The following is a 26,600-nucleotide window of genomic DNA, read 5'->3' on the forward strand; positions in this document are numbered from 1 at the left end:
ATATATATATATATATATATATATATATATATATATATATATATATATATATATATATATATATATATATATATATATATATATTATGTTCAAATGTGGTTGGGGTGATCATGTGCGGTTGTATGATAAGCGGAGAGTCGTTGATCTTGTCAAAATCAACGTTCAGGATTAACAACGTTTAAAAAAAAATGCGGTGGCAATTTGATCATTTTCAATAATGGGTCAAACTTAATGTGCATGATTTTTTCTTTTTATGGTGTGTGATTTTCCTTCTTAAGGTGTGTGGTTATTGTGCTTAAGGTACGTGGTTTTGAGCTTAAGGTGCATTAGTTGTTTAAACTTAAATGCATCAGTTTAAAAGCTTTAGGTGTGTGGCTTTTCCTCTTAAGTTGTGTGATTATCCTTGTTAATGTGTGTGATTTGTATGATTAAGGTAAGTCAGTTGTTGAAACTTAAGGTGCGTAATTTTTCTTCTTGCATTGTTTTGCTTATTAAGATGCGCTGTTTTTCTAAACGGTCATTGTTAATTAAGGATTTCCCTAATCTTCAGAGGGTGCTCAATCAAGTCTTCCCACATATTTCTCTGGCGCCACCATCGTGGCTAGTGAATCTTCAACTAGGTTTTGTGAATCATCACAATTTTGTGATATTTCTTGAATATTAAATTTTATTTATGACTTGGCCCAATAATAAAAATTATTGACCTAACTCACCCTACCGAGGATTGATTTAAAGCTAGCTAGCTAGTTGTTTCAATCCATTGACAATCTTTTTTATAAAATTTTGGGCCTTAGACCCTTAGGTTTAGTCAAATATCATTTACACCATTTCCGTACATTTACAAAAATCACACTACATTTTTATTTAACATTAGAAAATTGTTTTTTTTTTAATAATAAAAGCTCCCCTTAGAAAAATGATCTTATTAAAAGTATTTTCTATTATTTTCTAGTGTAACAAAAACGAGGGCGTAAGAAATTTTTGTATAATTAATTAACCACAAGGGTTCAATCGTTATAGGACTAAATCTCAAGTCCAATATACTTTTATCCTAGAAAAATGATATATTAATTATAGTGTATTATATTAAGCAAGATTTTTACTATCAAACTATTCATATTATAACTCAACTTATTATCTTATGCTCATTATAACTTTTTGCGATGGTTTAGGTTGTTGGAAGGCAATACGAGGACGGAATTATTCCTGTGAATTTGCCATGTGGTTTAGTATTCCAATATAATTATCGCCTATCAGATCTTATATATGTATGTACTCGAGTGCATGCATCAAATACTATCTGGAAAATAGTTTAGCCAATTTTCGTTTTCCTTTACAATATATAATATAATTTTTTTTGACTTTTTTCCTTCATTGTTCTTCACCACATTCCCACGTGGACTGATGGACTCCCATCCCTCTTCAGATCTCCTTTAATTACACGTTGAACTTAAAAAGATACGTTAGATTATACAATTATAATATATTAAATTTCAATGATCATATTATTTTTTTCATATTTGTTCGTCTGGACAAGCAATAAGTCTAAAAAGAGAGGTTAATAAATAGAGTTTTTAACTTTTGTGAAAAGAATTTTAGAGATTAAAATGCAACGAAAAGCTTTAACTTATATTATCTTAAAATAATTTGTAGAGAGTTTGAAAATATAATGTGTGTCAATTTTATGCAGAATGTAAGAAGCTAGAAAAAAGAGTAAGTGATACATCAGAGATTGAGTCAAAGATTTTATAATGGTTCGAGAACACTCTACATACTCCACTATTTTTCTTAACACGATAGGTTTCACCAGTATCAATTCAATACAAGTAAAAACTCGGTCTTTCACTTTAGTTGCAAACCAAGCCAACTAGGTTACTCGCTAAACCCCTTCTCTGGAAATCCTTCGAATTGAACGACTTTCGTCACTAAGTTGTGTGTTCTTCACTGTATGCATGGCTTATTTATCAAGGGTCATCATCCACTAATTTGCCTTGAAAGAAGATGGTTGAATCATTAATACAAGGAATTTTAGTCCTGAAGACGAACTGGATAGAATCTTAGATAATTCTTGAAGCGTTTAAGCACTGACTGACTTGTGTACTAGACTGTTGTTTTTCAATCTTAGTTTGGAATTCTTAGCTTGTTCAACAATTATAACTTCTCTCTCTACACTTTAGGAGTTGTTCTTTGTATAGAGCTGAGGAGCTTTCAACATTTGAAATATTTCTGTTGGTGTCTTCTAAGATGGTAGGTGTCCAAAAGTCGACATTTTCTCCTTTTCTGCAACACGTCATTGACCATTAGGTAAAAATCATTCTCTTTTATGTGAAAGAAATGTCTCTTAGTGTAGGTTCAAAAAGCATGTTTACTACCATTTCAAAAGGTAACTTGTAACCAAAAGTCCTTAAAAAGGTGCCAACAACTCTAGCTTGTAATAAAAGAACAAAGTTTATTCATCATACTAGCTCTATCAAAAGTACATTTGATCTGCCGGTAAACCTAGGCTGTGTTGTTCAAAAGGTTTTTCGAGTCTTAACTTCAATACTTTTGTTGATTCCAATCATAGTCAAATGATAGAACATTAGTTGGAAGACCTTAACACTTGAATTTAGTAGTCTTCCATTGACTTGAACTTTAAGAGAGTTGAGATCTGTCAATCAGGTATGTTGAAGAGAGTTGAAATCTGTCAATCAGGTATGTTGTCGATAGTTTACACAATCAATTATGAGGCTCCAATGTAAAGGTCTACCGGTGGATATCTTACAAATACAAGGCCTAGCAATGGTTAAGTCCTAATTCTACTCTATACAAAGATCAAATCAAGAGGCATGTTACAAAGTAAACTTTAGATAATCTCAGTCCTTAAAATTACAACAATTAATATCATCAAAATCTATACAAAGATAATTCGTAATAAATATATACATCGTGGATCATGGTCTAGATTGTAAGATAGACCACTGACATACATGTTCATCATTATTAATATTTTATAAGATTATTTAATAGGTTCATTATGTGTTTTGATACAGATTCATTTTAATATATTATCTATATTAAAAATAAATATATAATACATTAAAAATAAATCTACAATATACTAAAAATAAATATGTATCAATAATTTGCCTTACAACGTGAACTATAGACAACCATATAATTTACAGGTAAACATTTTACATTTAAGCCCAAGTCACATGAATCGAATAGGAATATTCCTATTCGATTCATGTGAGTTGGGTTGCAATCCCTTATTAAACTATTGTAAAACTCCAAGTTTTTTTTATAATATACCGCGTAGCTTATTGAATACCGTGTATTGGAGATTGGGGAAAGGGGATGTCGGCTTCAGGTTTATTCTGTGTATATTTGTTGGTATTTAAAAAAAATGCCAAAAGAAAGAAAAAGATTAATTAATGTAATATGAAGCTTTTTCTGCACCCAATAAAAGAAAAAAAAAAGTAAAGAAAAGAAAACTTGGATTCAAACCTCAAATATAGTATATGGTGCGAAGTATTCAGTCTCATTTCTTTCCCACTTCGGCGTCACGTGGTATGCTTGGGCCAGTATACAAATCCTATTTCAATTTTAACTCTATAAATAATTTGTTGATATCTAACAAAAAATGTTGTGATTCAAGCTAGCCGTGAATCATTTTTAATCGTTGCAATATAATCGCAATTTATCTAAATTGTTAGAAGTTTAATAGAGGTCACAAATATAAATTTAATTAGCCTAAACTAGAGTAGTCTATTTGCAATAAAGTTTATGGCTAAAACTATAATTGTCATAGAAAATTAATTTGCAACATTAATGAATATTTCTAATTTGATGAGGGGCCAAATTAGAAATACTGAAACTTTTTTTTTTTTTTGAAAAGAGAAATACTGAAACATAATACGTAGTACTTTTATCTATTATGAAGAAAAACTCAGAATGACTATTCAAATTTACATTCTGAATTAAACTCTCAATATGATTTTAGTTGACATATATAATATCACAATAAGGTAAATGAATCTAGGTTACGCATAGCTAATCGTTTCAAACTGTAAAATATATAATATTAATTAATATATAAAGGGATTATGACCCCAATCATAGAATACATAATATAATCTCTCTTTATCTCAAGACCGAAAAAAGAACTCTATGGTAGGAAGATTACAAAACCTATTGTTCATCTTCCTAGGTAATTCATTGTTCTTGAGGATTGTCTTTAATTATCGATCGTTATGAATCTACAAGTACTGAGTACGTTTTTTAATGTGGTGGATTTTTTGTAGTCACCAAACACTAATTATTCTATCCAATGAATCATTTAGCTAGTCACCGTTGGGTGAATTTCGCCTTTTGTGAACAAGACTTGTAACTAAGCTAGTTAGTGTACCGTATAGTATCATAACATTTGAATTGATTACATAACGCACTAACATCTTATAACAAGTGTATGTATTTTTGGGTAACAAGTGTATGTATTAATTTGTAACCAATTATTATTATACCAATACAAAAAGATAGAGAATATAATAAAAGTAGAATAATGTACCAGGCAGAGACATAGTATGAACTAATATAATCGGATAATCCAACAACATAATTTTCGTTATCCGCTGATTGTAATCTGTTCCTACGTAATATGGAGCCCAGAGGCTTCTAGTCTTAAGTATAATGCACTCACTATATTGACGCGATTTTAATTATATCTCGCCCGCCCAGATGACGCAAAAAGGGCAAAATCCTGTCCAAGTGGCACACGCCAATTCGCCAAGCATGCCAAAGCCAAAGATTGATCTCAATTTTCACCTTTAATTTGCAATATATGACTGTTCATTTAGCAGCTCTGATCTGCTAAATGTACTGTTAACCCACTTGTGCTACCATTCTTTACTGTCTACCTTAAATTTTACTTCATATATTACATTAAGGTGACGTTGTTGTTCTGTGTTTATATCAGGTGACAACAGGTACTAGGCAATAAAAAAAAAAAATTAGATTGAAAAATGACGAGCTCTATTTTATAAATATTGCAAACTTAGGTTGAAACTTTATATTTGAGGTGTTGGCATTTCTATAAATAAGCATAAATTTGACTTAATAAATGATACGAAGTACTTATTTATATAAAATAATGCATGTTTAGATCGACTTATTAATTTATCTATATATATTTAGGTCAAAATGATACATGTTCACACCATGCGGATATTCCAATAAATATCCTGGTGCAATGTTATTCAAAATTATTACATGAAAAACTTTAGGATATTTACAAAAATTTCATTACTTTTTTTATTTAAACATCTACATATATATTTTAACAATTTTTTTTTTCAAAATGATGCAAGTCTTTCATAATAAAGTGATGCATATTTTACCCAAAATTATATTTTTATACTCTGAAATGATAAAATTTTGTATATTTTTAAAACGAAAAGGATTCTTTCCCCTCTTAATTTTTACCTCCAAAAATTTCCTTCATAATGTGTTTCATTCATTGGGTGTCAATGAATTGGTTAATCCACTACTAATTAATAAATAAATCTAGCTACCAATCACATGATAACACATTAAGAGTGAAAATTTGTAAAAAAAACTATATAAGGAGTTTGCAACAGTCTATCTAATCCTTAAAAAACAATACGTACCATGCTTATTCTAAGTATAAATAATCTTGTTTGTCCAATCTTTTCTGATAAACGAAAAAAATTATTTTTATTTGTGACAGTACACTAGCCACTCTGATTTTCTTTGACTTATTAGGTTGTGGGGGAGTGAAATAAAGAAGATTATTTCATTATAATTGATTGAAGGCAAAGCAAGTAGTCATATCATCAAGACGTACAAACAGTAGGGATTGAAGAACAAGATTCTGGAACTGGAAGGGGGACCATGTTACTATGTTAGTCATACAATTGGGTGTTTTGGGTTTTGCCTTTTTATTCCTTCCAAGAAAGCTTTACGCGGTTTCTGTGGTCACACGTGTATACGCCTGCCGAGGCTTCCCACGTGGCATGCATGCAGTGCTTTCAATTCAATGAGTTGAAAATGTTGGGCCCACTCTTGCCATTGTTCACACTATTGACTCACTACTTGAGTACTTGGCTTGGCGACGTCAAAAACAATCTACTTTACGCAACTATATCCTTCCTAATCCTAATCCTGGATACCAGCTTTACTTACTCACTACTTGTAATGGAATGGAATGGAATGGAATAACTAAATCTCGTTTCCTACGCCCCACCTTTATTTTATTTTATTTTCAGCTCTAATGATATATTTTTCTGATACAATAAGTTATTGGTTCGATTATAGTGATTTTATTTTTTCAATTTAGTTCTATGTGAATTTTTATGTTTGATCAATTTAGTTCTAAGTGAATTTTTATGTTTGATTAAGTCTTCGACTTTGATGTTTTATCGATTGAATCCTCTGTTAAAATAATTTGGTAATTCACATTTATTAATATCTAATTTAGTCTTCAACTATAATAATTTTACCCAAGTTAGTATTCGACTATAGTGATTTTACCGAATTTAGTCATCGACTATATTAAAGTTAGACATTATTCACATTATCACATTTAAAACTTGAACTCTACACCAAGTTCTAGATTTTGATTGAACTCATCAATATATTATTGGTTCAAATGTTTTTAGTTATATTACATTGTAATATAAGTTTAATTCGGATATGAAATGTTGAAATTTTCCATATATTAGACTTCAAAGTAAAAATTAGTTATATTTTAAATATCATCTCAAAAAACATTAATATTATCTAAACTAAATTTTAAGTGAACTTAATAAGTTATTGGTTCGGATATATTTTTAGTTATGTTATATACATATATAAATTTGATTCAGAATCAAATATAAAAAATAGTACATATATTAGACTTAAAAGTAAAAAATTATATTTATTCAATTTAAACAAAACATTTTCAAAAACATTCTAAATATAAGGTCTAAAAATCACTCGAAATTAAACGTGTGTTAATATTATAATGGTAGTCTTAATAAATATAAATTTGAAAAAATAAGTGTTAGCAAATAAGTTTTTTAACAAAAAAAAAAAAAAAAAAAAAAAAAAAAAACACAAACAAACAAACAGAGAATAGAAAGTAAAAAACATAACAGTTTCCTGGCGTAAATGTGCTCAAGCATTTTTCTTAGATGTCTCTAACTATATTTAAAAAACAAAAAAAAAAAAAAGAAAAACAATAATATTACATGTATTTTTATTTTACTCTATACTTTTGAATGTATTGATTATTGATCTTAATTATAAAAGTGATTTAATTTTGTTTTCTTTCACCTGATTAATGCATTTTACATCATGAGAATATATAGTGTTGTGAGTAGCATTAACATTATTCTTCATGTAATGAGATGAATGTTGACAATTATATTGTTGGAAGTAGAAAGTGGGGGAAAGGCGTTTTTCCAAAAGTTGGGCCGTAAGTTGTATTGGGTTCAGATTTGCATGTATTACAACGACCCACACTTTGTTGCCCACTTCTGCAAGAAATCAACTCGACTATTCACGGATTGTTATGCCGTGGACCCAGGTCCACCTTGCAAGGTAGACCCTTGGGTCTACATTCACATACACTATACTCTACATTCACATACACTATATTGTACATTCACACTTTGTAAACTCTACATTCACACATTACATGATTATATGTTTAGTAACTATATTACCACTGTTATGCATTCACACATTCAAAACTCTATATTCACAGGTCCTGTACTCTATATTCACAACTTAAGAACTCCACATTCACACATTACAAGGCTACAAGTTGCTAGAACTTCTTAACTCTATTACATATTCACACATGCATAACTCTACATTCACGATTTCTATACTCTACATTCACACTTTGAAACCTCTACATTCACACATTTTTGGGCAACTCTAATTCAGCAATGTGTTTACTAATTTAAAAAAAAAAAAAAAAAAAAAAAGAGACAAAACGACGTAGTTTTGGACCCAGGTCCACCTTGCAAGGTGGACCTGGGTCCACGACATAATTTGCCACTATTCACAGACGCGTCTACCACAACTGTAACCATAACCATAAATAATCCTATCATTTACTGTGTGCAAAATCGGCCGACATTTATCGCTATATATATATTTAGGTTCTCATGGATTTTAATAACTCGAGTGGTCCGAATTAACAATACCCGATAAGATTAAAGAAATTGACAAGTAGAATTAAACAAAGAATATGGTAATAATGAGATAATATGAATAATTACAGAGATAATATTGTATTAGAATTGTGAGAATTGTGTGATAACAAGACAAGTATGTTCTTAAGACAAGATGTGTCTTAATGAGACATAGAGGAGTGTTTTCATACCCTCTTTCGGCCCTAACCACCTCCGAAAAGGAGGTGTGTTGTTGCAACGACCTTGAACCGTGCTTGATGCCGAAAAGACCGCGTCAACCTGATGTCCCGTGCCTCAGCCAAGTCCTGTACACGGTCGAGATGACCCCGCAGAAAGGTCGACCGAGATGACCCCTCGCGGAAGGATCAGTTGAGTTGACCCCATGGAGGGGTCGGTCAAGATGACCCCTCGGAGGGATCGGCCAAGATGACCCCGCGGAGAGTCGACCAAGATGACCCCGTGAAAGGGTCGGCCAAGACACGGGCAAGCTTAGCCCAGTTTGGCTCGGCCGAGGCTAAGCTCGGCCAAGCCCGGGGACGGCCGGGATAGATTTTCGGGTCATTCCCGATGCTTGAATATGATTCCGTCTGTGTTGATCTTCCATGGGTCCATTTACGATTTATCCATCAGGTTCATATGAGAACCTATATTAACATGTGAACCTGAAAATCAATTGGACCCTTTATTTATAATAGTTAATGATGTATGTCATCTATAACAAAATGCACATACGTAGTGATCTTTTATAGGAAGTTATTGGTAATAAATCAAGTAGTGTACAGGTTGTGAGAAGTTTGTTGGTGAATAATTGTATGAATATCGGTAATGCAATTTTATTCTTCCTTAAGACCAACTTAAATGATTCATCGTATTTAGTAAAATCTTAATCAATAATTAGTTTAAGGCGGTCAGATTTAGACAACCAATAAGTTACATCCTTTTATCCTTTATCTTCTTGGATTGCAAAATAAATTTCATCTAAAATACATATTTGAATAATGATTGTGTTTGGTTGACATGTTTAGCTATCTACGGAATGAGTATCAAAGTCATTGTTATTGTTTGGTTGACAGGTTTTTAGAATATTACTATGACTTTTGATTACCCATTAATTGCAAAACTCATTCCCTAATAAAATAAGGGTTTCATCCCCTTTCTCCTCAACCACTTCCCCAACTATTAATAATCATTCACATTCCGCCCAACTACCAAACATACAAAATACTTTCACCAAAACCCATTAGTATTACCAAGTATTTGATACCCATTCCGATTTCGATTCCATGTGCGAACCAAACACACCCCTAATCTTCTTTTTTGCCAAAGACTTGTAGTCAAGCGGCATAGTTGTGGCTCTCCCAAGTGAGAGATCACAGGTTCAAACCCCAGTGAGCGTTGACTCTTTGTCTTTTAATAGATTAAAAAATTATGTACGAACAGATACTGTATTGTAACGGAGTCGTACTAAGAAAAATCTCCTTCCCTTTCCATTAATAAAGTAATTAAATCGGTCTGACTGAGTGACTGATGAACTAAGAAAACCAAATAAAATTATAAAGCCAATAAAATTTTGAACTCGGCTAATTTTTTTTTTTGGTAAATTTATCAGGTCTTTCTCCATCTGTTTAACGATCCAGGTCTACCCGCGTTCACTCCGAGAGGCACGGGAGCTAGTCCAGGGGGAATCGTAACACGGTTACTTTTGTACATTAGAGCAACCCCATCAACGCATAAAATGTAGTTTTTGGAACAGTGTTTTGCTTATTTGGAAGAAAGAGAGTGTAGGAGAGAGAATGGGGTGAAGCGTCTGCTAATTTAGAGATATTAGAACAGTAAAAGGTTTGCGAAAATCGAAGGAGGAGCTGTGCTATGCGCGTATTGCGCACAGCACGCGCCCGCTGGGCGCGTCAGGCGCGCCTGACAGACTGTTCAGTTTCTTTTTTTTTTTTAATCAAATTTGCTTTCTTTATTTTTTTTCCCCATTTTCTCTTTCATAATCACACTCACAAAAACTTCTCAGTTACCGCGAAAAAACTCCATTGATAAGGATGCTCTTATTACTCATGACTTTTGGAGTCTTTGTCAACAACTACATTCCTATTTCCTTGTACTGGTGATTTGACATTCACAAAATTCATGGCTCCAAGTCAATTACAAGTACTCTATTCGTACGCATTTCTATAGTTTGGTCATAGAAGCAGCCATGATTTTCCATGCCCAAATGTGAAATGAAGACCAAGAATAAAAAACCTAGAAAATTCTTTTGGATACAATCATACCACAAGATGCCTTCATCATAAGATCTTGATACTTGACATGATCTGAAAAGAAAATAATCTTAGGTAACCTATCATAGTATCATCATTTATATCCTAACCTAATGTGAACAGAAAATAATATTAGGAACATACAAGAGTCAACATATAAAATTAGTACAAGACAAGCACGAGATTAAGGTAGGACGACGATCGCAACGTAGTAATCCCAAGGGCACCAACGTGTGGATCGACCTCGTGTAAATGCACCACAACAAGGAATTCTAGGACGACAAACTCTGAGTATTACTCCACAATCTTTTGTCGAGCCGATGTTAGATCGCGAATTTAAGCCAGACGACTTTCCTTTAAATCAAAGCTCTAGGTACTTTTCCATTACTTAAACATTCTATATTTAAATTGGGTTTTTCAAAAAAAAATATATTTAAATTGCATGAATGCACAACCATTAAATTTCAACTTTTCTAGATAACGACTCGTGACTTACTCTGATACCAATTATTAAATCAAATCAAGCACTTACCATACACCAAAAGTTATAATTAGTACATAACAAATGTGTTCTTTATATTTACGTAGTAATCGTCGCCACTTTTGGAGTTACCCATTCAGGCTCAACCCAACATAACATATGGTATGAAGAACATTTATGAAATAAAGTGAAACACACACCAACTGCTACAAAAATTAACTCCATATCTGAAAGAAGAAACTTGAAGTTGGCTTATTATTGTATCACAGGCAGGAAACTATTGTAATATCAGATCAAAACTTCTACATATATTACTCCCTAATAAATTAGGGAACTTCAATTCCTATAAATTGCATGTTCACTGTCATATTACTCCCAGCTTCCTATATTAAGGGACGTCTATATATATGTACTTCATTCAAAAGCAACCAAAATCCTTGGCCTGTCTGCTCGAATAGATTCAACCGAACATCGAATAATTAATCTCATCTTGTAAGATGCATGTGAAAAGTTTAGTAAGGGACTAGGGTCTTCCCCGTTTCAAGCAGCAAGAAGGGCACTTGTATTGCTGTATAATCTCAGCTTTTGCCGGCGTCATCTTCACACATTTCCCGTGAAACCATCTCTCGCAGACGTCGCACCCAATCCAGAACTCATCGGCGTTGTAGTTTCCTCCGCAGCTCCCACATAGCGTTTCGCCGTGTTCTTCTTCATCTTTTTCGCGACTTTTATTTGCCAGCTTCGACGAGTTTTTGGCCTGCCCTTCACTAGTTCTCTGCAAAATACAAAGGGATGGAGAATACGTAACCATAGAGAAGATGCCCTGGAGAAATACAGGGCAAGTTCGCAGTTGTACGTAGTCCATTGCTCTAACATCTTTCGTCTGCTGAATATGCATGATTTTGTAAATGTTAACCTCAAAGGTAGACATACAGGAAAAAAAGCATACGAAAGGCCTTAGGGTAAAGGATTAAAACTACAACATTGTCACACAACTAAGAGCATCCTTATCAGTGGAGTTTTTTTCGCGATTTTTAAGAGATTTTTGTAAGTGTGATTAGGAAAGAGAATGTGGGAGAAAGAATAAAAAGAGAAAAAGAAAAGTGAAAAAAAAATGCATTCTGACAACAATATGGTTTTCTATATACTTCACCTGCAACTCCTACAATATCTTTGATTTTGCAGGACTAGTTTTGCTCCATAATTTTCTACTCACATTAGTGTTGGTTTTCTTCCTCAAATTTTTTCTCTGACATTAACCTTGCAATAACTACTGATATAGATGCCCTAAGGGTATCTTTGTCTTGTAATACTATTTCATTCTAAAAGTGAGTCATACTTTCACATCATTGAATTTACAATTTATTTACTATTTCTTTTACATTTCTACAATACTCTTTCACTTTTAAAAGTGGTCTCACTTATCTCATTTGTACTAAAAGATGATAAGTATTAGACAAAACTGAGCGGAGTAACTAAAGCATAACTATTTGTTCTTATTTACCGCAAATAATATAATAACAAAATAATAATAATAATATAAATAAATAAAAATATAGCAAAAGGCCTTGTGGTCAAGCAGCATAGCTGTGGCCCTCCCAAGTGAGAGGTCACAGATTTGTGCTTCAGTAGGCTGCTGTATGTATGAACAAATACTACATTGTAACAGAGTCAATAGTATTAAAGCAAAAGTACAAATACAAAATATAAAAGGCTGCTAGGCCTTTGTACTTGCTGCTTTCAAAATAAGAAAGTTTGCAAGCCACAGATTTAAGAAAGTTTTTCAAATTACAAAAAAAAAAAAAAAAAAATCACTGAATTTCAGGGATGGGTTAGCCTAATCATGGACTTAAACAATTATTAGTAGGTGCATAATCCAGGAAGTAGGATCAAAAGTACAATTTTTTTCGCCTCAATGTCATCCTTTATTATTCATCTGTTTCATCGGTCTCATTTTACATGTTTAGTTACTATTCATTAGTCAAAGTCACTGTTTTTCTTTGTTTTTTTTTAGTATTTTTTGTTATTTTTAAATTTAATTTTTTATATTTAATAGTATTTTTAATGTAATGTTTAGATACATAAATTTTATGAACTATACTAATACTAAATTTGCCAATGACCTTGTAGTCTAGTGACACGAAGTGGCTGTTCCAAATGAGAAGTTATGTGCTTCAGTAAGTTGAGAAAATTGATATGAACAGATACTAACTTATAACAAAGTTAATAGTACTCAAATACTAATACTAAATTTAATATTATGAAAATTTTGAATTGTAAATAACAATAAACACAAAATGAAACTGAAGAAGTATTTACCTTTGTGCTTCCTCGAGATTTGTTTCCACTATCCGCATTAGACTTGTCTTTCACCGGATTTTTTTCCAGCACAGCCTCAAATATGGTAGGCAGATCATTTATTAAGTTAAATAGATGTCTCCTGTTAAACAAGCTACAACGTTAAGTGCTAAACTTGATTTGTGAAAAAGAAAGTGTTAAGAGTTTCACCATTTGAAACATAAGGAAGAACATATGGGTCATGAGTTATGCTAGTTATAGTACATGTGTATTATAGTGTGCATGCAGGTTTTTGTTTTTTTTTTTTTTGGTGCAATGGATGCATGGCGCCACCAACTTTAACTCGCAACAGTTCTCTAAAGCATTATAGTCCAGTTGAGTAAGCTTGACACTATCACCTGATTGTCTACCCGTAGTGTATTAGTGTCAAGAAGGTGTAGTGCATTAGTGTCAAGAAGGAATAAAACAAAGTACCTGTCGTTTTGGGTGAGATGGGCTCCAAAGTAGAATGCAACAGATAGCAACCAACAATCACTGTGGATAGCAACAAGTGAAAGCCAATCTCTGCGGTTCATGCCATCCCTGGCAAAGTTTATCCCAAGAACAGGCTCTGGAAGCTCCGGTGGAACTTCCTCTGCCGGAATGTTCACTTCCCAGGTTTCATTTTGATGTCCGTACAAGCACAAATTCTCCTTCTCTATAACACATCATTATATAACAATTGCACAAAAGCATCTAAAACTGCCATTACGCATAAACTACACAGATCAGAGATTAGCTTAGCAGAAACAAAGCTCTATAACAATGCAACGCAAATAACAGAATTATAACTAATGATCGATACTTCATCAAATTTCAGTTGGAAATTAAATTTGATCAACAATTCTATCCTGATTAGCTTTACAACCTAAGATGATTTAATTAAAAAGCAGTAAAGAAACGGTGAGTTCGAATTAAAGTTTACCTGGATCGCACAGACCGTAGAACTCATCCACATCTGGAAGAAGGAAAGCAGTAGAAATTCAAACAAAAATTGGGGAATATTTACACGAAAATGTTCATGAATGGAATTACCGTAGGTTAATGCCCGGAGAATCCCGGAGCGACGGGCGCTGAAATCCTTGAAGATCTCCTCAACGGTTCGACCCATTTCTGCATATATCGATCCGAGATCTCAAAAATGCAAAAAGAAAATATGATATGATTGCAGTGATCTGATAGAGAGAAAGAAATGAATTGAATGAATTGTTAAAGTCCGTATAATTCGAATTGGTGATCTGAGAGACACTCGATCCCAGTATACGTGTGGTGCATGAAATAGAAAAATAAGAAATCAAAAACAAATAACAAATATAACACTTGTGTAAGACCGTCTCACATGTCTCAATTTGTGAGACGTTATCGGATCTTTGATTAATGAGTCGAATCTTTTAACACAAATTTTTGCCATAACAAATAACAAAGAATGTGCTGCCAAAAGACCTTGTGGTCAAGCAACATAATTGCATAATTGTCGCTCTTCCAAATAGGGTGAAAAACTATGTATAAACAGTAAAATACAAATTTAGTTAAATTAAGTAATTACAAAGTTACAAGTTGGACGTAATCTTAGTGGGAGTAGCCTATTATTGGACTTCTTAATTTAAGTCGGTCGGCTATAGACAACCTAAACTGGTTAGGCCAGCTAAAATCACAAGACATAATTTATTCAGTACATACATTTAAGTAGTAGCTACAAATTTTTGTGACCACTCTAGATACAAAATATATCTACAATTTTTAAAAACAGTCAACAATGTCGATCCATATTGTTTACCAGATACAAGTATACAACTATATAGACTATTTTATATTGTACCAAGTATTATTAACATCAGTATGAAGTATGCCCATCATGTATACTATGTATAATTGTATATGATATTATCTACCGAGGATATCCAAAATAATGGGATATTTTTATCTTGAACAGTATCATTTAGTACAAAAAAGACAATATCATAGAGGATAGAATATGCATAACTCCAAAAAACAAGTGGCTTTAAGATAAGGGGCGGAGATGGAGGGGTAGAGAGAAGAATGGCGGCAGTTGTACTGAACCAGCTTCAACCAACCACTCTCAAGCATTCCAAGCAACCGCAACCGCAACCGCAACGGTTGGCAGCCGTGAGAGTGAACGCAACTTCCGGCAACGCCCAGCAGCTTATACAGTCCGGAACCGTACGCCCAATTCCGCCCAAAGATGCCGGCACGGCCGTGGATTCCGAAGGCTACATCTTGCTGGATATCCGGCCCGAATGGGAAAGAGTCAAGGCCCGAGTTTCGGGCTCTCGCCACATTCCGTTGTTCGTCAAGGACCCGGATAATAGCCCCTTGGGTCTGCTCAAGAAATGGGTGCATTTCGGTTATATTGGGCTGTGGACGGGCCAGAATATGACCATGATCAACCCCGAGTTTTTAACGCAAGTAGAGACACAGATTCCTGACAAGGATTCCAAGATCCTCGTAGCTTGTGGTGAAGGATTGAGGTGCGAATTTTTTTATTAACATTATAATTTTAATGTTATTTTGGTGACAGAAGAAAATCTTAGTCACTAGAGTGTGTATAATTAAATTTTATCTTGTGATCCTAACTTAACTGCTTAAATCAAAAGCGTCAATAAGCGGTTGGAAGTAAAAATTTAAATTATTAATTTTTTGTTATTATTGGTTATTATATATAATTTCATGCATGTGTATAAGGTTTTGATTTTGGTTGATTACATGCATATAGGTCTATGATGGCTGTTTCAAAATTGCACAAAAGTGGATACGCAAACCTGGCATGGCTGGCCGGAGGGTTTAAATCCGCCGACGATAGCCATTTTCCGGCGGTCGAAGGGCCGGAGAAGTTGCAGTATGCCACGGTCGGAGGTGCATCGTATTACTTCCTTCAATTGCTTATTTTACTTCGAGCTGTGGGGAAGAATGATTGATCCAATAATGACTCTTTTTTGTGTATTGAATTTGATCTAAATTTTATAAGCAAAATTTGACTCTTACTTAGAGAAGCCCAATTGCTCTTCCTGAATCGTATCAGCAGAGTTTTTTTTGAATTGTAGTGATGAATAACCTATGCAAATAAGTTATATCATTTGATATAAATTGCATTTTATTTATTTAAATACAGAGAGTACATATATGCTTATTGGCATAGTCCATATTCTGCAAATTGCTTGATCCTGTTCAATCTATTACAACTTACAAGCACACTCAAACAAGATTATAAGTATACTGCTACTTCATTCCACACAGACTAGGAAGATTGGAAACCAAACAAACAAAAAAACATTATTTGACAAAATCAAAAGACATGAGTAGTTTGACAGAGGGATACTTCTGCCCCTTTTGATCATGGAGTGTTACAGCGCGAACACCGGTTCTCAGCTCAGAAACAGGCAGACAAGTCTGGCCTCCAAAATCATCAATCTCAGACATATCATATTCGTGAACTTCAATTCGAACCAATGCAAGTTCAGGAACAGTGAGAGGGAACTCGAATTCCTCGTCCCATGTTGGAATCCAGTTATCCTCAATTGCCTTTGTTTTCTTCATTGTTGAATCTGCTGGAACTCCTGCAATTCCAATCTGGAAATACACCAAACCAAACCCATTTATTTTGCATTAAAAATCTGTTCTTTATTGTTCATCTTCTGCCTTTAAACACTGTTTTATGATTAAACTCCAAAGTTAAAATTAAAGAGCAGCAGGAAATTAATGTACTGTCAACCTTAACATAGAAGTCTGGGGGAGAATGAAAGTCGAAATGTGTTCGTTTAAAATCCAGATGCCACCCTTCTCCCATGTATACTTTCACCTGATAATCGCGAAGAATATGAAATCTAGCAAAGAATTTGCAGGACTAAACATGAGAAGGGAAAAGATTCACTTTTCTGTTATGTACCTTTAATGTTGTTTTCACAGGTAAGAGGTTTTTAGGATCATGGACATCATTAGGATTTAGTAAAAGTTCTGGTTTTTTCACATAACCACACCCTCCATTTGCTCTGAACATTCCTTGCATCAACCAAAGTGGCCTACCATATCCCTGGCAACCAAATCGCGTTTACTAATTGGAGAAATTTTCCATTTTTTTCTCGAGTAAGAATGTGAAACTAAATAAAATAAACCTGCATGTTAAATGCAACCATCTGAGCTCCATGGATCCATCCAATTAAGGGGTTGTAGTTTGAAGAATCGAAACGTATGCCCTTTGGATATATTCTCAGCATATTTCTCTGGGTGAACCTTGAAGGAGATTATCAATTATCATCAGTTCATTTGAAAGCAGATAGTATTCGTTTCACAAAATGACGCAAAAGTTTAGTCTCTCTCACCTGATAATTTCTTTGCCATGTGTCAGGACAATACTTTCAAGCTTTTCTTCGCTTAAGCTAACACGTCGTACCTTATCAGGATCTGCATTTATCCACTGCTCGACTTTACCCTTAGTTTTCCCGCCCTGGATTGCAATCAAACGCTTGTATTCGGGTGCAGCATTTGGCGGCACACCATGATTTGAATGATGGGAATCGTCGTCTTCTGCACACTCATGATCTGCAGCATCCTCTTTGTTATTCTGAGACAAATATGATAATTGATAAATTAGTTTCGCAGAGCTGAAATTTTATACAAAACATAGTATACATTAATCCATATACTGAAGTACCTCATATAGGGCTTTGAATTTATGTGATAGGTCTGAAATTTCCTTTCCCCATGCATTTTCCTCTGAAGCACTTTTTGTGCTGTGGGAATTACTGTTATCTTTGTCTTTCAGAGACTTACTTTCCTGATATTCTACAGGTGGTTTTGTTGAAATTATTATTTTTCGCTTCAATGATTCCGGGGAAGGAAATTCTGTCAAACATTCTGATCCAGGAGCAAACAGAATGTCCCCGAACGTTTGAGAGACCATCTGAAATCAAACATCCACGAAATCAAGCAGACCTAAAAACTCAACCTAAAAGTAAAGACTAAAGAGTAATTTGCAGATAGGCCAGCAGGCACTCACCTCTGCAACTTTAGCCTGAAGATCTGGAGTGAGGTGATCTTCTAGAGTAATAATAACTGGATATTCAGACGATATGAAAGCATGCTCCCGGATTGATTTCAAGCACTTGATGAGCTCCACTGGAGTTGTAAGTGTCCTGGAAATTGAAAACCCCATAACAGAAGATCACAAAAGCAGTCTGCAGATAGCTTTGACAATCTTAAGAAACAAAAAGAACTGAGAGCAGGATGAACCATTTTACCCTCCATGAAGAATATCAACATTGTCCTTGGAGGAATTAGGCCACATATCGAGTTCAATCACCCTAACACCGCGCTCCAGAGCTTTTATAATTGGCACGTCGCTGCAGTCGCTATTGAGCTGGTTCCCAGTTAGGTAGGTATTGTGGCTAGTGTATATGTAATAATGTGACAATGGAGCATTCATATCATGATGCACCTGGGATACCAAAAAAAACCATCACCACTAATGTGAAACAAACATCAGAAAACCTCCAATCTTAAAATTCTTAATCCCATTGTTAGATCAGTTCTCTCTTCTATATGTTTAGATTCCAATATAATCATAAACAAAAACTGCACATGTTGAGCGGAGGCCTAATGGGTTAAGTCCAGCAACAGATAGCTAGAGAATAGCGAACTGAGCACCAGGTAGCTCGAGAATTGCTGGGAAAGACCTGAAGGGCCAAGTCCAATACCAATGACTAGGGATTGCTAAGGGGAGACCTTAAGGGCCAAATCCAACATCCTGTCTTTCGAAATGTGACATTGGCTGCTATGTAAGTACAAGAAAATAAAATTGCGTCTTTGCTCGAGCAATAGTATTTGGCGTAGTGACAAGCGTTTGATGCTAACAAATGATATCAGAGCAGGAGTCGGGCATCGAGTGGCCTAAGCCCTAAAGGGCCAAGTCCAACACCGTGGCTTTCGAAATATGAGCTTAATCCTAACAGCACATATATCAGAGTAAATGCACAATTTGGATCAACTGATGATGATTGAAAGGAATTAAAACAGCACCTTATTAGCAGGGGGAAGAGGAGAGTTTGTCTCACTGAAAAGGTATCGAAAGAACGATTCGAGATTAAGCCCTTTGCTGTGATGAAACACATGGAGATGCTCAAGGGACTTGAGTGCAGCCTCCATTGCAGACTCAGCTTCTTCCTTAGAAACACTTTCTTCTCCCTGAACTTCCTTCAGGAACTTGTGCAGATGCTCCGCACTCATCATTCCGTTCTCCGAGAATCTGCCAAACAGGGCCTTGATCTCATCTGGTGGCTCAGCATCTCTCAGCTTGAACTTTCTCGAGAAACAGCAGATTCTGTAAGTTTGCTTTGACATTTTTTTTGTGGAGCTTCGGGTAATGGGATTCAGGGGAATTTGGGATGAAGATGAGGCTTTGATACTCCACAGTTCACACTATGATTGTTATAAATGTCTGTAGATGGATGATAGCCATGAAGATAAATTTTTCCTGTTGTTGTACTCTCTGATCCTTCCAGATCGATTCCCCATCATAATTCATAAAGATTGACCATTGCTGCTTTTAGTAAAGTGAGAAAATAAAAATTACTGTTTAAGCAAAACAAAAATTTTTAAAGTTACTGTTCAATGATTAAGGGTCCTAAAGTCGTGCTCTAGCAACAAAGCAGAGGTTACCGGATCCAAAGCTTAAAAAATTAATCAGAGATGATAAAGACTTTTGTCTGTATAATGTACAGATATGGGTAAAAATTGACGACTGAATGAGTTGCCGATTTATCATCTCTAGTGCTTTCGAACAGGAGTTTTGAGGGTCAGTAATAACTGCGGGGTTTCACATCATTATAAGAAAAAAAACAACTAAGAACTAAACTCAATTAAATTAGTCTTAACAACATTATTATAGTATACAGTAAGTGTGTGTGTATATATATATATGTGTGTGCGCGCGTATGTATATTCAATTAATTTTATGCATATAAAATTGTTAAAAATACTCATTGAATTAATTTTATTTTAGTTCCTCAATAATAATGATATTTTTTTTTTGACAATAATAATAATGATATTTATAATTTGATTCCTATTATCAATTCAATCGCTTTTGATCCAAAAAAATTTAAATTAATCACATTTAATTCAAAATGTATAAATATCTTCATATAAAGAAGTGTGAAGTTTAGGGTATACTTTGCCTTCAATTTATATGCCAAATAGATAACTTTAAAAGTTTTTGAGGAATAAAAGATAAGTAAACTATAGAAGTTGAAAATATCTAAAGCAATAATCTTGGAGTTCATGGTGGTGTTTGAGGCAAGAAATGACATCACAATTCACAAGCAATACAAAGGCAACCACTGATGAGTTGGATTTTTTTGCTCAAAAGCTTGCATGAATACGGACAATATAATGTATAGTAGGTGAAATGGTCCAAATATTATTAAATTGCATCTACTCTACCCTAACTAACTACTCAAAGTTAAGATCACTTTGGCCAATAATTAACACCACTAATTTAATCCATTTATATTTACAATTTTATTATATTTAATATTTCATTTTGTATTAGTTCACAAAGTTTATATATTCGAGTGGAGATTTAACGGACCCAATTAAGAATCATTTCATCGAAACATTACACTGATTGTTATGTAAATATAAGAAAATAAAGTTACATTCCTTCAAAAAAAAAAAGTTACACATTCACTAGTAGTTATAATTGTTGACAAAGTATTAAATGTTTAATCTAACAACTAGTACAAAATTAAAGCAAGCATATTGTGTAGTTGAAGCTGATATGAAAAATTTATTACTCCGTAGTAATAATAATAATAATAATAATAATAATAATACAATTAAATTTTTTCAAATAGTTGCGTTGCTTATTTGACCCTTTTCTTTTAAATTTATTTTATAAATATTAAAGAAAATAGGTAAAGAAATAAAGAATTTAATTTGTTAGTAAACATGATAGTTTAAATGGGATGGATGAAATAGTTGTTAAATGAACATAATATCTGAATGTCATATCAATCTTAGAATTTGAGCACATGATATTGGGTATAACATGTTAAAAGAGTTTAATGTAATTTTTAATTTACATGTTCAGTTGTTAGTTGTTACTTTGATTTTAGAAAAATAAATAAATTTGATGACTTAATTATTATTTTCAAATAAATAAATATTGTTTTTGTTTGACATTTATCCCTTTAATTACTTTAAATTGTTTATTTTGTTTTATTTAGTTAAGGGGTTGATTAATATTCCTAAGATTAAGATTAACCAAAGTTAGATCTTGGTGTCTAAAGAGACAAATTCAATAACAACTTTATGAGAAAGTTGTTTTTATGCCATACACTAACCCCAAACCAATCATTTTCCAACACATGCACAACGTTTGTAGTTTTTCTCACTAATTTATTTTTCACTTTCAAAAAATAAATTATTGAGAGAAACTACAAACGTTGTGCATGTGAGCATAAATATAATATAAACATAAATATGCAATCCAACTATTAGCTTAGACTTTTAGTTGAGATGGAGCACATGCTTTAATTTGGTATTAGAGCCACTCAAAAGATCATGGGTTCGAATCTCCGCTCTCTCTTCTTGGAATGAATAAACACACTCTATTTCTATATCTCAACTAGAGATAACTATTACATAGTTCATTTTTTATAAATGGCATAGATAACTATTACATAGTTCATTTTTTATAAATGGCATATTCATCAAATTTTTGATAGATTCGTCATTTTTGATATTTTGTCAATGATTTGGACTTTGGAGCTGAGCAATGTTTTGCTCCAAATCACTAAATTTGCAAATACGGCAAAATGTAGTGTTTGTTGTTGGCATTTTGGAGAATTAGGAATGAATAAACACACTCTATTTCTATATCTCAACTAGAGATAACTATTACATAGTTCATTTTTTATAAATGGCATATTCATCAAATTTTTGATAGATTCGTCATTTTTTATATTTTGTCAATGATTTGGACTTTGGAGCTGAGCAATGTTTTGCTCCAAATCACTAAATTTGCAAATACGGCAAAATGTAATGTTTGTTGTTGGCATTTTGGAGAAAGATAATTCATTATATATATATATATATATATATATACCTCTTCAAAGGTTCCTCATCTACCAAACATCTTTTTATAAATAACTGATATTAAAATCACTAACACAATCCGCTAACCGTTAATTGTCAAACAAAGTCATATAGTGTTATGTGAGTCTTTTTCAATTTAATATGGTCAATAAAACTTATAGCTAGTAAAACTATGTGATAAAATATATGTATCAAACCTTTTATAAATATACGTGCACTTAATTTACGTACTGTTCCGGGCTGGTCCTATCATTTTGTAGGCCCGGGACAAAAACAAAACTAGGGTCCTTAATATATGAAATTAAAAGATTGTATGAGTTAATGGAAAATAATTAAATGATAATTTTGAAGTTTTGCATACATATAATTTTATTAGCCTTAGAGTGGTGCGGACAAATTTTTGTATGGACCATGGTCCACACAGTGCTATGTGCACCATAACAAAAAATACATTTTTAATATATTAAAAGTACATTATTTGTGTACTCAATGTACATTATACAAAATAATGCATTTTTAGTACTCAAATAATATACTTTTTTTTTAATACAATGTACATTTTTTATATACTAAAAGTACATTATTTGTATACTAAATGTACATAATTTTATAATATAGTCCACACAATTTGGAGACCATGGTCCACACAATAATAGTTGGAGTAGTGGCTATTCAAACTTTGGGCCCAATATGAAGTTTAATTATAAAATAATTCAATGTTCGCTAATATATTTATCTATTAACTAAGATAAGTATATCGTATGATTTTAATTATTTAGTGTATTTTAAAATTAATAAACAATTTTGAAGTCATGAATTCAAATATTTGCATAAGCAAGTTTTTTTTAACTTCATTAAAAAAATATTTAAAAAGATCAAACTAAGGACCCTCCCAACGTTGAGCTCAGGACAAGTGTCCATCTCGCCCCGCCCTCAGGGCAGGCCCTGGTATTGTTTGATTAATAAGTATGAGAACTCTTTCAAAAAAAAAAAAAAAGTATGAGAACAATGGGCGTGCTACTAATGCCATCAAAACAAGCATGAGGATGCATGGTTAATGGCGGTGGGGTCAAAATTAAAGAAGACAGTCACGTTCAGAAATTTTGAAGTCAATGATAAAGTAGTGGGCCTTGGCTGTGACAACCTTATTAAGACATCTTTCTTCTATATACAATGCAAACCAACATAAAATCAATCATTAAATTTAGAAATAAATGTCAAATAAGTTACTTTAACTTATTATTTTTTTTTAAAAAAAAACTTTTTATTTTTTGTGTAATTGTGTCATTAAACTTAAAAAGTGTGTAATTAAATCATCAAATAAGCAAAATATGTGCACTTAGGACATTTTTATGATTTATTTTAATGCAATTTAAGTTAAAAACATTTCAATCTTTCATCACTATTAGTATGACTAAGGAAATTGCAATTCTGTTGGGGAATTTAATAATGTCACACAACGTAAGTATTAGTGTAGGCTGGATTAGAGATGTGTAGTGAGAACCCAACTTGCTAAAATCACCTTTTGAGATTGTGTTATTTTATTTTTAGCTTTTGATTAAAAAGAGATCTTCCATACTTGGCCTCTCGAGCAAAAGTGAGCAAGAAATGCATGGCAAACACAAATTGAACCAAACCAACAACACATGTAGCTCCCATTTATTTCACCTCCATAAGACTTCAAATTTCATTTGAAATGTTATCCTTTATAATGTAGGAGTCGAAGAGTTTTGAAAGCAATGTGGGACAAAAGCAAGTTACATTAAAGAAGTCTTTTCAAGAATGACTTTAATTTCCAGCAATTACTTGTTGCTATGTATGGCATCACAGATCGATATTAGTATATTACTCACTAAATATATTATATTTAATTTAAATTTTTATATTAACTTTTTATATTCAAAATTAATTTTCTTTTAAACATTACCCTTAAGATCCACGGTTGATATAGAATTTCAGACTTGACGATCAACAATCATTCCAATCTCTTAAATCATGCGGAGCCAACAAATTCAATTCAAACCAAAGAAAAGCATGCGGTTATTTCACGGCTCCAATCGTTGGATCAGATCGAAGACATTGTGTTTTCAATTCATGTGGGAAATGATAACACATTAAGTATTTTGTGTATTTAAGAATGAGATGATTGGGATAAAGATTTGCGCCCGGAAATCGTTATGGGTAATGGGATAATTAGAGGGCTGCACAAAGAGGAATAATATAAGCAGAATGAATGCTCATCTATATTTTATCAATCCCTCATCAAACTCCTCATATCAACAGCTGCAATTGCCATCAGGAGATTGGGCGGCAATTGATTCATCAGATCAGGAAGAAGAAAAGGAAGGTATGAAGAACAGGGCAAAAGATCTGGTAAGAGCTCTGAAGATTAGGTCATGGATGTTGATTGGGTTCTGCAAGAGAGCCTGGTACAAATTGCGCTACCGTTTAAATTTCTAAATCTGTAAATAAAGCGCCATTAAACACAATATGTCGTTGTATTCATAATCCTATCCTTCACTACTTCTATGATCACTGCTTCTCTATGTTTAATTTCTTTTTAGCTATGTGTCTTTTTAAATTATCATTAGTTTTATTTGGTGATTGAGTCTTGCAATTTGAATGTCTCAAAAAAAAGAGGAAAAAAAATGATTATGTTTATCAGGTGATAACGTGAATCATATATATGATAAATGAATAATAAAATAAGAATTCGGTATGCAATCGAAATCCCAGCTGAAATGATATTTATAATCAAAGATTTTAGGTTGAATGATAAGGATTATTTACCATGTAGTAGAAATTACAACATTATTCCATTCTTACTTTGCATGCACAAACATATTTTTGAACGTTTATATTGTAAACGTTAAGTGTTTTAAATATGGTGATGGTTGCTCAAAGGGACAATTCTCAATAAGATTCTTTTACTTGCACCGCTTTTCATATAGAATTGTAATGCATATGGGCTTGGGGTTTATTTCGGGCTTGTTCGGTGATCTTGACTTGTTGCATGTCTTAGGGTAAAAAATCATATATGGTTCATATATATCATATTTAGAGATCGGATTATTTTACTTAAAGTTTATTATATTTTCATCTTCTTAAACCTTGATGATCAAAGTAGTTTAACCTTGATACCTCGGTAATTTTAAACTTTATTTTCACATTATACCTACTTAATATATAAATGTATATTCGAATAGTTACAAATGGGGAGAAGACACGTGTGTTTGCCCCCTACATTATATCATGGTGTTGTTTTAGCATCAAATCTGTTGAACATAATTAACTATGACATCGGAATGACCATTGAGGATGTTGGATGAATTTGGTCAAGCTTCCAACTCAGCTGATTGTCTCATTTAACGTTGTCTATTGATGGTTCTGTCGAGCTCTAGGTCAATTGCTGAGCTAATTGGGAGGACCAATGGTAATTCATCCCAACACCTACTCAATATATTTTGGCATTAAGCTTTTTCTTCTTGTTTTTTTTTTTAAATTATTTTCAACCCTTAGGCCTCGAAAATATTTAGACTAAGGCAATCTACTCTATATTAGAATGTGGTTTGTTTGATATCATGACACCTTTGGTGGCCTTTAGTATGTATATGTTTTCTTTGAGTAATAAAATGATCATGTTCTAAAAGGAACATGTTGTGAGACTGGAGTTTTAATTTTGTATTCTTTACTAATTATTATATCTTACTATTATTATATCTTACTATGTTAGAGTATTAGACAATATTGTTATTTGATACAAAAATAATTATAAATAATACTATTCTTTCTTAAAAGGTTTATCTAAAAATTGTACACATGACCTCAAAAGTGAATATATTTTTCATAAATTGTAACAATTAGGTTTGACTATACTATGTGTAAAAGGTATAAATTATTCCATGAAATTGAAACCAAATGATGAGGTTAGCCAACTTTGCAGTACATATTCAATTCCATTCCTAACAAAATTTGTGAACCAAACTGGACATAAGACATCATAGATGCTATAGAATATTGAGTACCAATCTCTAGACAAAAAATAAGATTTGAATCCAAAAGAAGCCAAAGTGACTTCTTATTATGGATTCAACTAATTAACAACTTCTAAAGTATAAAGATAAAATTTTTGATAGGAAAGGTTTAAAGAAAATAACTACTTTAATTCAATTCTAATGGGTTGTAGATTGTATAAGAATGGTTATGAGTTTGAAATAA

The 26,600-nt window shown here is 32.9% G+C and overlaps 3 protein-coding genes across 3 annotated transcripts; 1 reads left to right on the top strand and 2 right to left on the bottom strand.

Annotated features, from left to right (window-relative positions):
- Window positions 1-11,162: 11,162 nt before the first annotated feature.
- Window positions 11,163-14,518, bottom strand: LOC116006345 (PHD finger protein ALFIN-LIKE 1-like). Its single transcript, XM_031246679.1, has 5 exons — window positions 14,307-14,518; window positions 14,197-14,229; window positions 13,707-13,929; window positions 13,254-13,374; window positions 11,163-11,709 (listed from the first exon to the last, which is right to left on the bottom strand). The coding sequence occupies exons 1-5, from the start codon at window positions 14,380-14,382 to the stop codon at window positions 11,458-11,460; spliced, it is 705 nt and encodes a 234-aa protein (XP_031102539.1). The 5' UTR covers window positions 14,383-14,518; the 3' UTR covers window positions 11,163-11,457.
- A 736-nt stretch (window positions 14,519-15,254) lies between these two features.
- Window positions 15,255-16,353, top strand: LOC116006628 (rhodanese-like domain-containing protein 10). Its single transcript, XM_031247071.1, has 2 exons — window positions 15,255-15,760; window positions 16,006-16,353. Exons 1-2 carry the CDS (start codon window positions 15,312-15,314, stop codon window positions 16,205-16,207), a joined length of 651 nt encoding a protein of 216 aa, XP_031102931.1. The 5' UTR covers window positions 15,255-15,311; the 3' UTR covers window positions 16,208-16,353.
- A 12-nt stretch (window positions 16,354-16,365) lies between these two features.
- LOC116006627 (phosphoinositide phospholipase C 2-like) lies at window positions 16,366-19,792 on the bottom strand. The gene is made up of 9 exons (XM_031247069.1): window positions 19,305-19,792; window positions 18,527-18,723; window positions 18,286-18,421; window positions 17,941-18,189; window positions 17,609-17,850; window positions 17,402-17,519; window positions 17,176-17,319; window positions 17,002-17,088; window positions 16,366-16,859 (listed from the first exon to the last, which is right to left on the bottom strand). Exons 1-9 carry the CDS (start codon window positions 19,623-19,625, stop codon window positions 16,563-16,565), a joined length of 1,791 nt encoding a protein of 596 aa, XP_031102929.1. The 5' UTR covers window positions 19,626-19,792; the 3' UTR covers window positions 16,366-16,562.
- Between the last annotated feature and the right edge of the window lie 6,808 nt (window positions 19,793-26,600).

The sequence above is a fragment of the Ipomoea triloba genome, chromosome 15 (genome assembly GCF_003576645.1).
Source record: "Ipomoea triloba cultivar NCNSP0323 chromosome 15, ASM357664v1".
NCBI classification, from domain to species: Eukaryota; Viridiplantae; Streptophyta; class Magnoliopsida; order Solanales; family Convolvulaceae; genus Ipomoea; species Ipomoea triloba.

Excerpts from the sequence above, each read along its gene's own strand:
- LOC116006628 (XM_031247071.1), top strand. The coding sequence starts at position 15,312 with ATGGCGGCAGTTGTACTGAACCAGCTTCAACCAACCACTCTCAAGCAT. Across the intron at positions 15,761-16,005 it reads GCTTGTGGTGAAGGATTGAG|GTCTATGATGGCTGTTTCAA; the intron begins GTGCGAATTTTT and ends ACATGCATATAG.
- LOC116006627 (XM_031247069.1), bottom strand. The coding sequence starts at position 19,625 with ATGTCAAAGCAAACTTACAGAATCTGCTGTTTCTCGAGAAAGTTCAAG. Across the intron at positions 18,190-18,285 it reads TTCAGGCTAAAGTTGCAGAG|ATGGTCTCTCAAACGTTCGG; the intron begins GTGAGTGCCTGC and ends GTTTGATTTCAG. Across the intron at positions 17,089-17,175 it reads CTGTGAAAACAACATTAAAG|GTGAAAGTATACATGGGAGA; the intron begins GTACATAACAGA and ends CGCGATTATCAG.
- LOC116006345 (XM_031246679.1), bottom strand. The coding sequence starts at position 14,382 with ATGGGTCGAACCGTTGAGGAGATCTTCAAGGATTTCAGCGCCCGTCGC. Across the intron at positions 13,375-13,706 it reads CATCTCACCCAAAACGACAG|GAGACATCTATTTAACTTAA; the intron begins GTACTTTGTTTT and ends CTTGTTTAACAG. Across the intron at positions 11,710-13,253 it reads AATCTCGAGGAAGCACAAAG|AGAACTAGTGAAGGGCAGGC; the intron begins GTAAATACTTCT and ends TGTATTTTGCAG.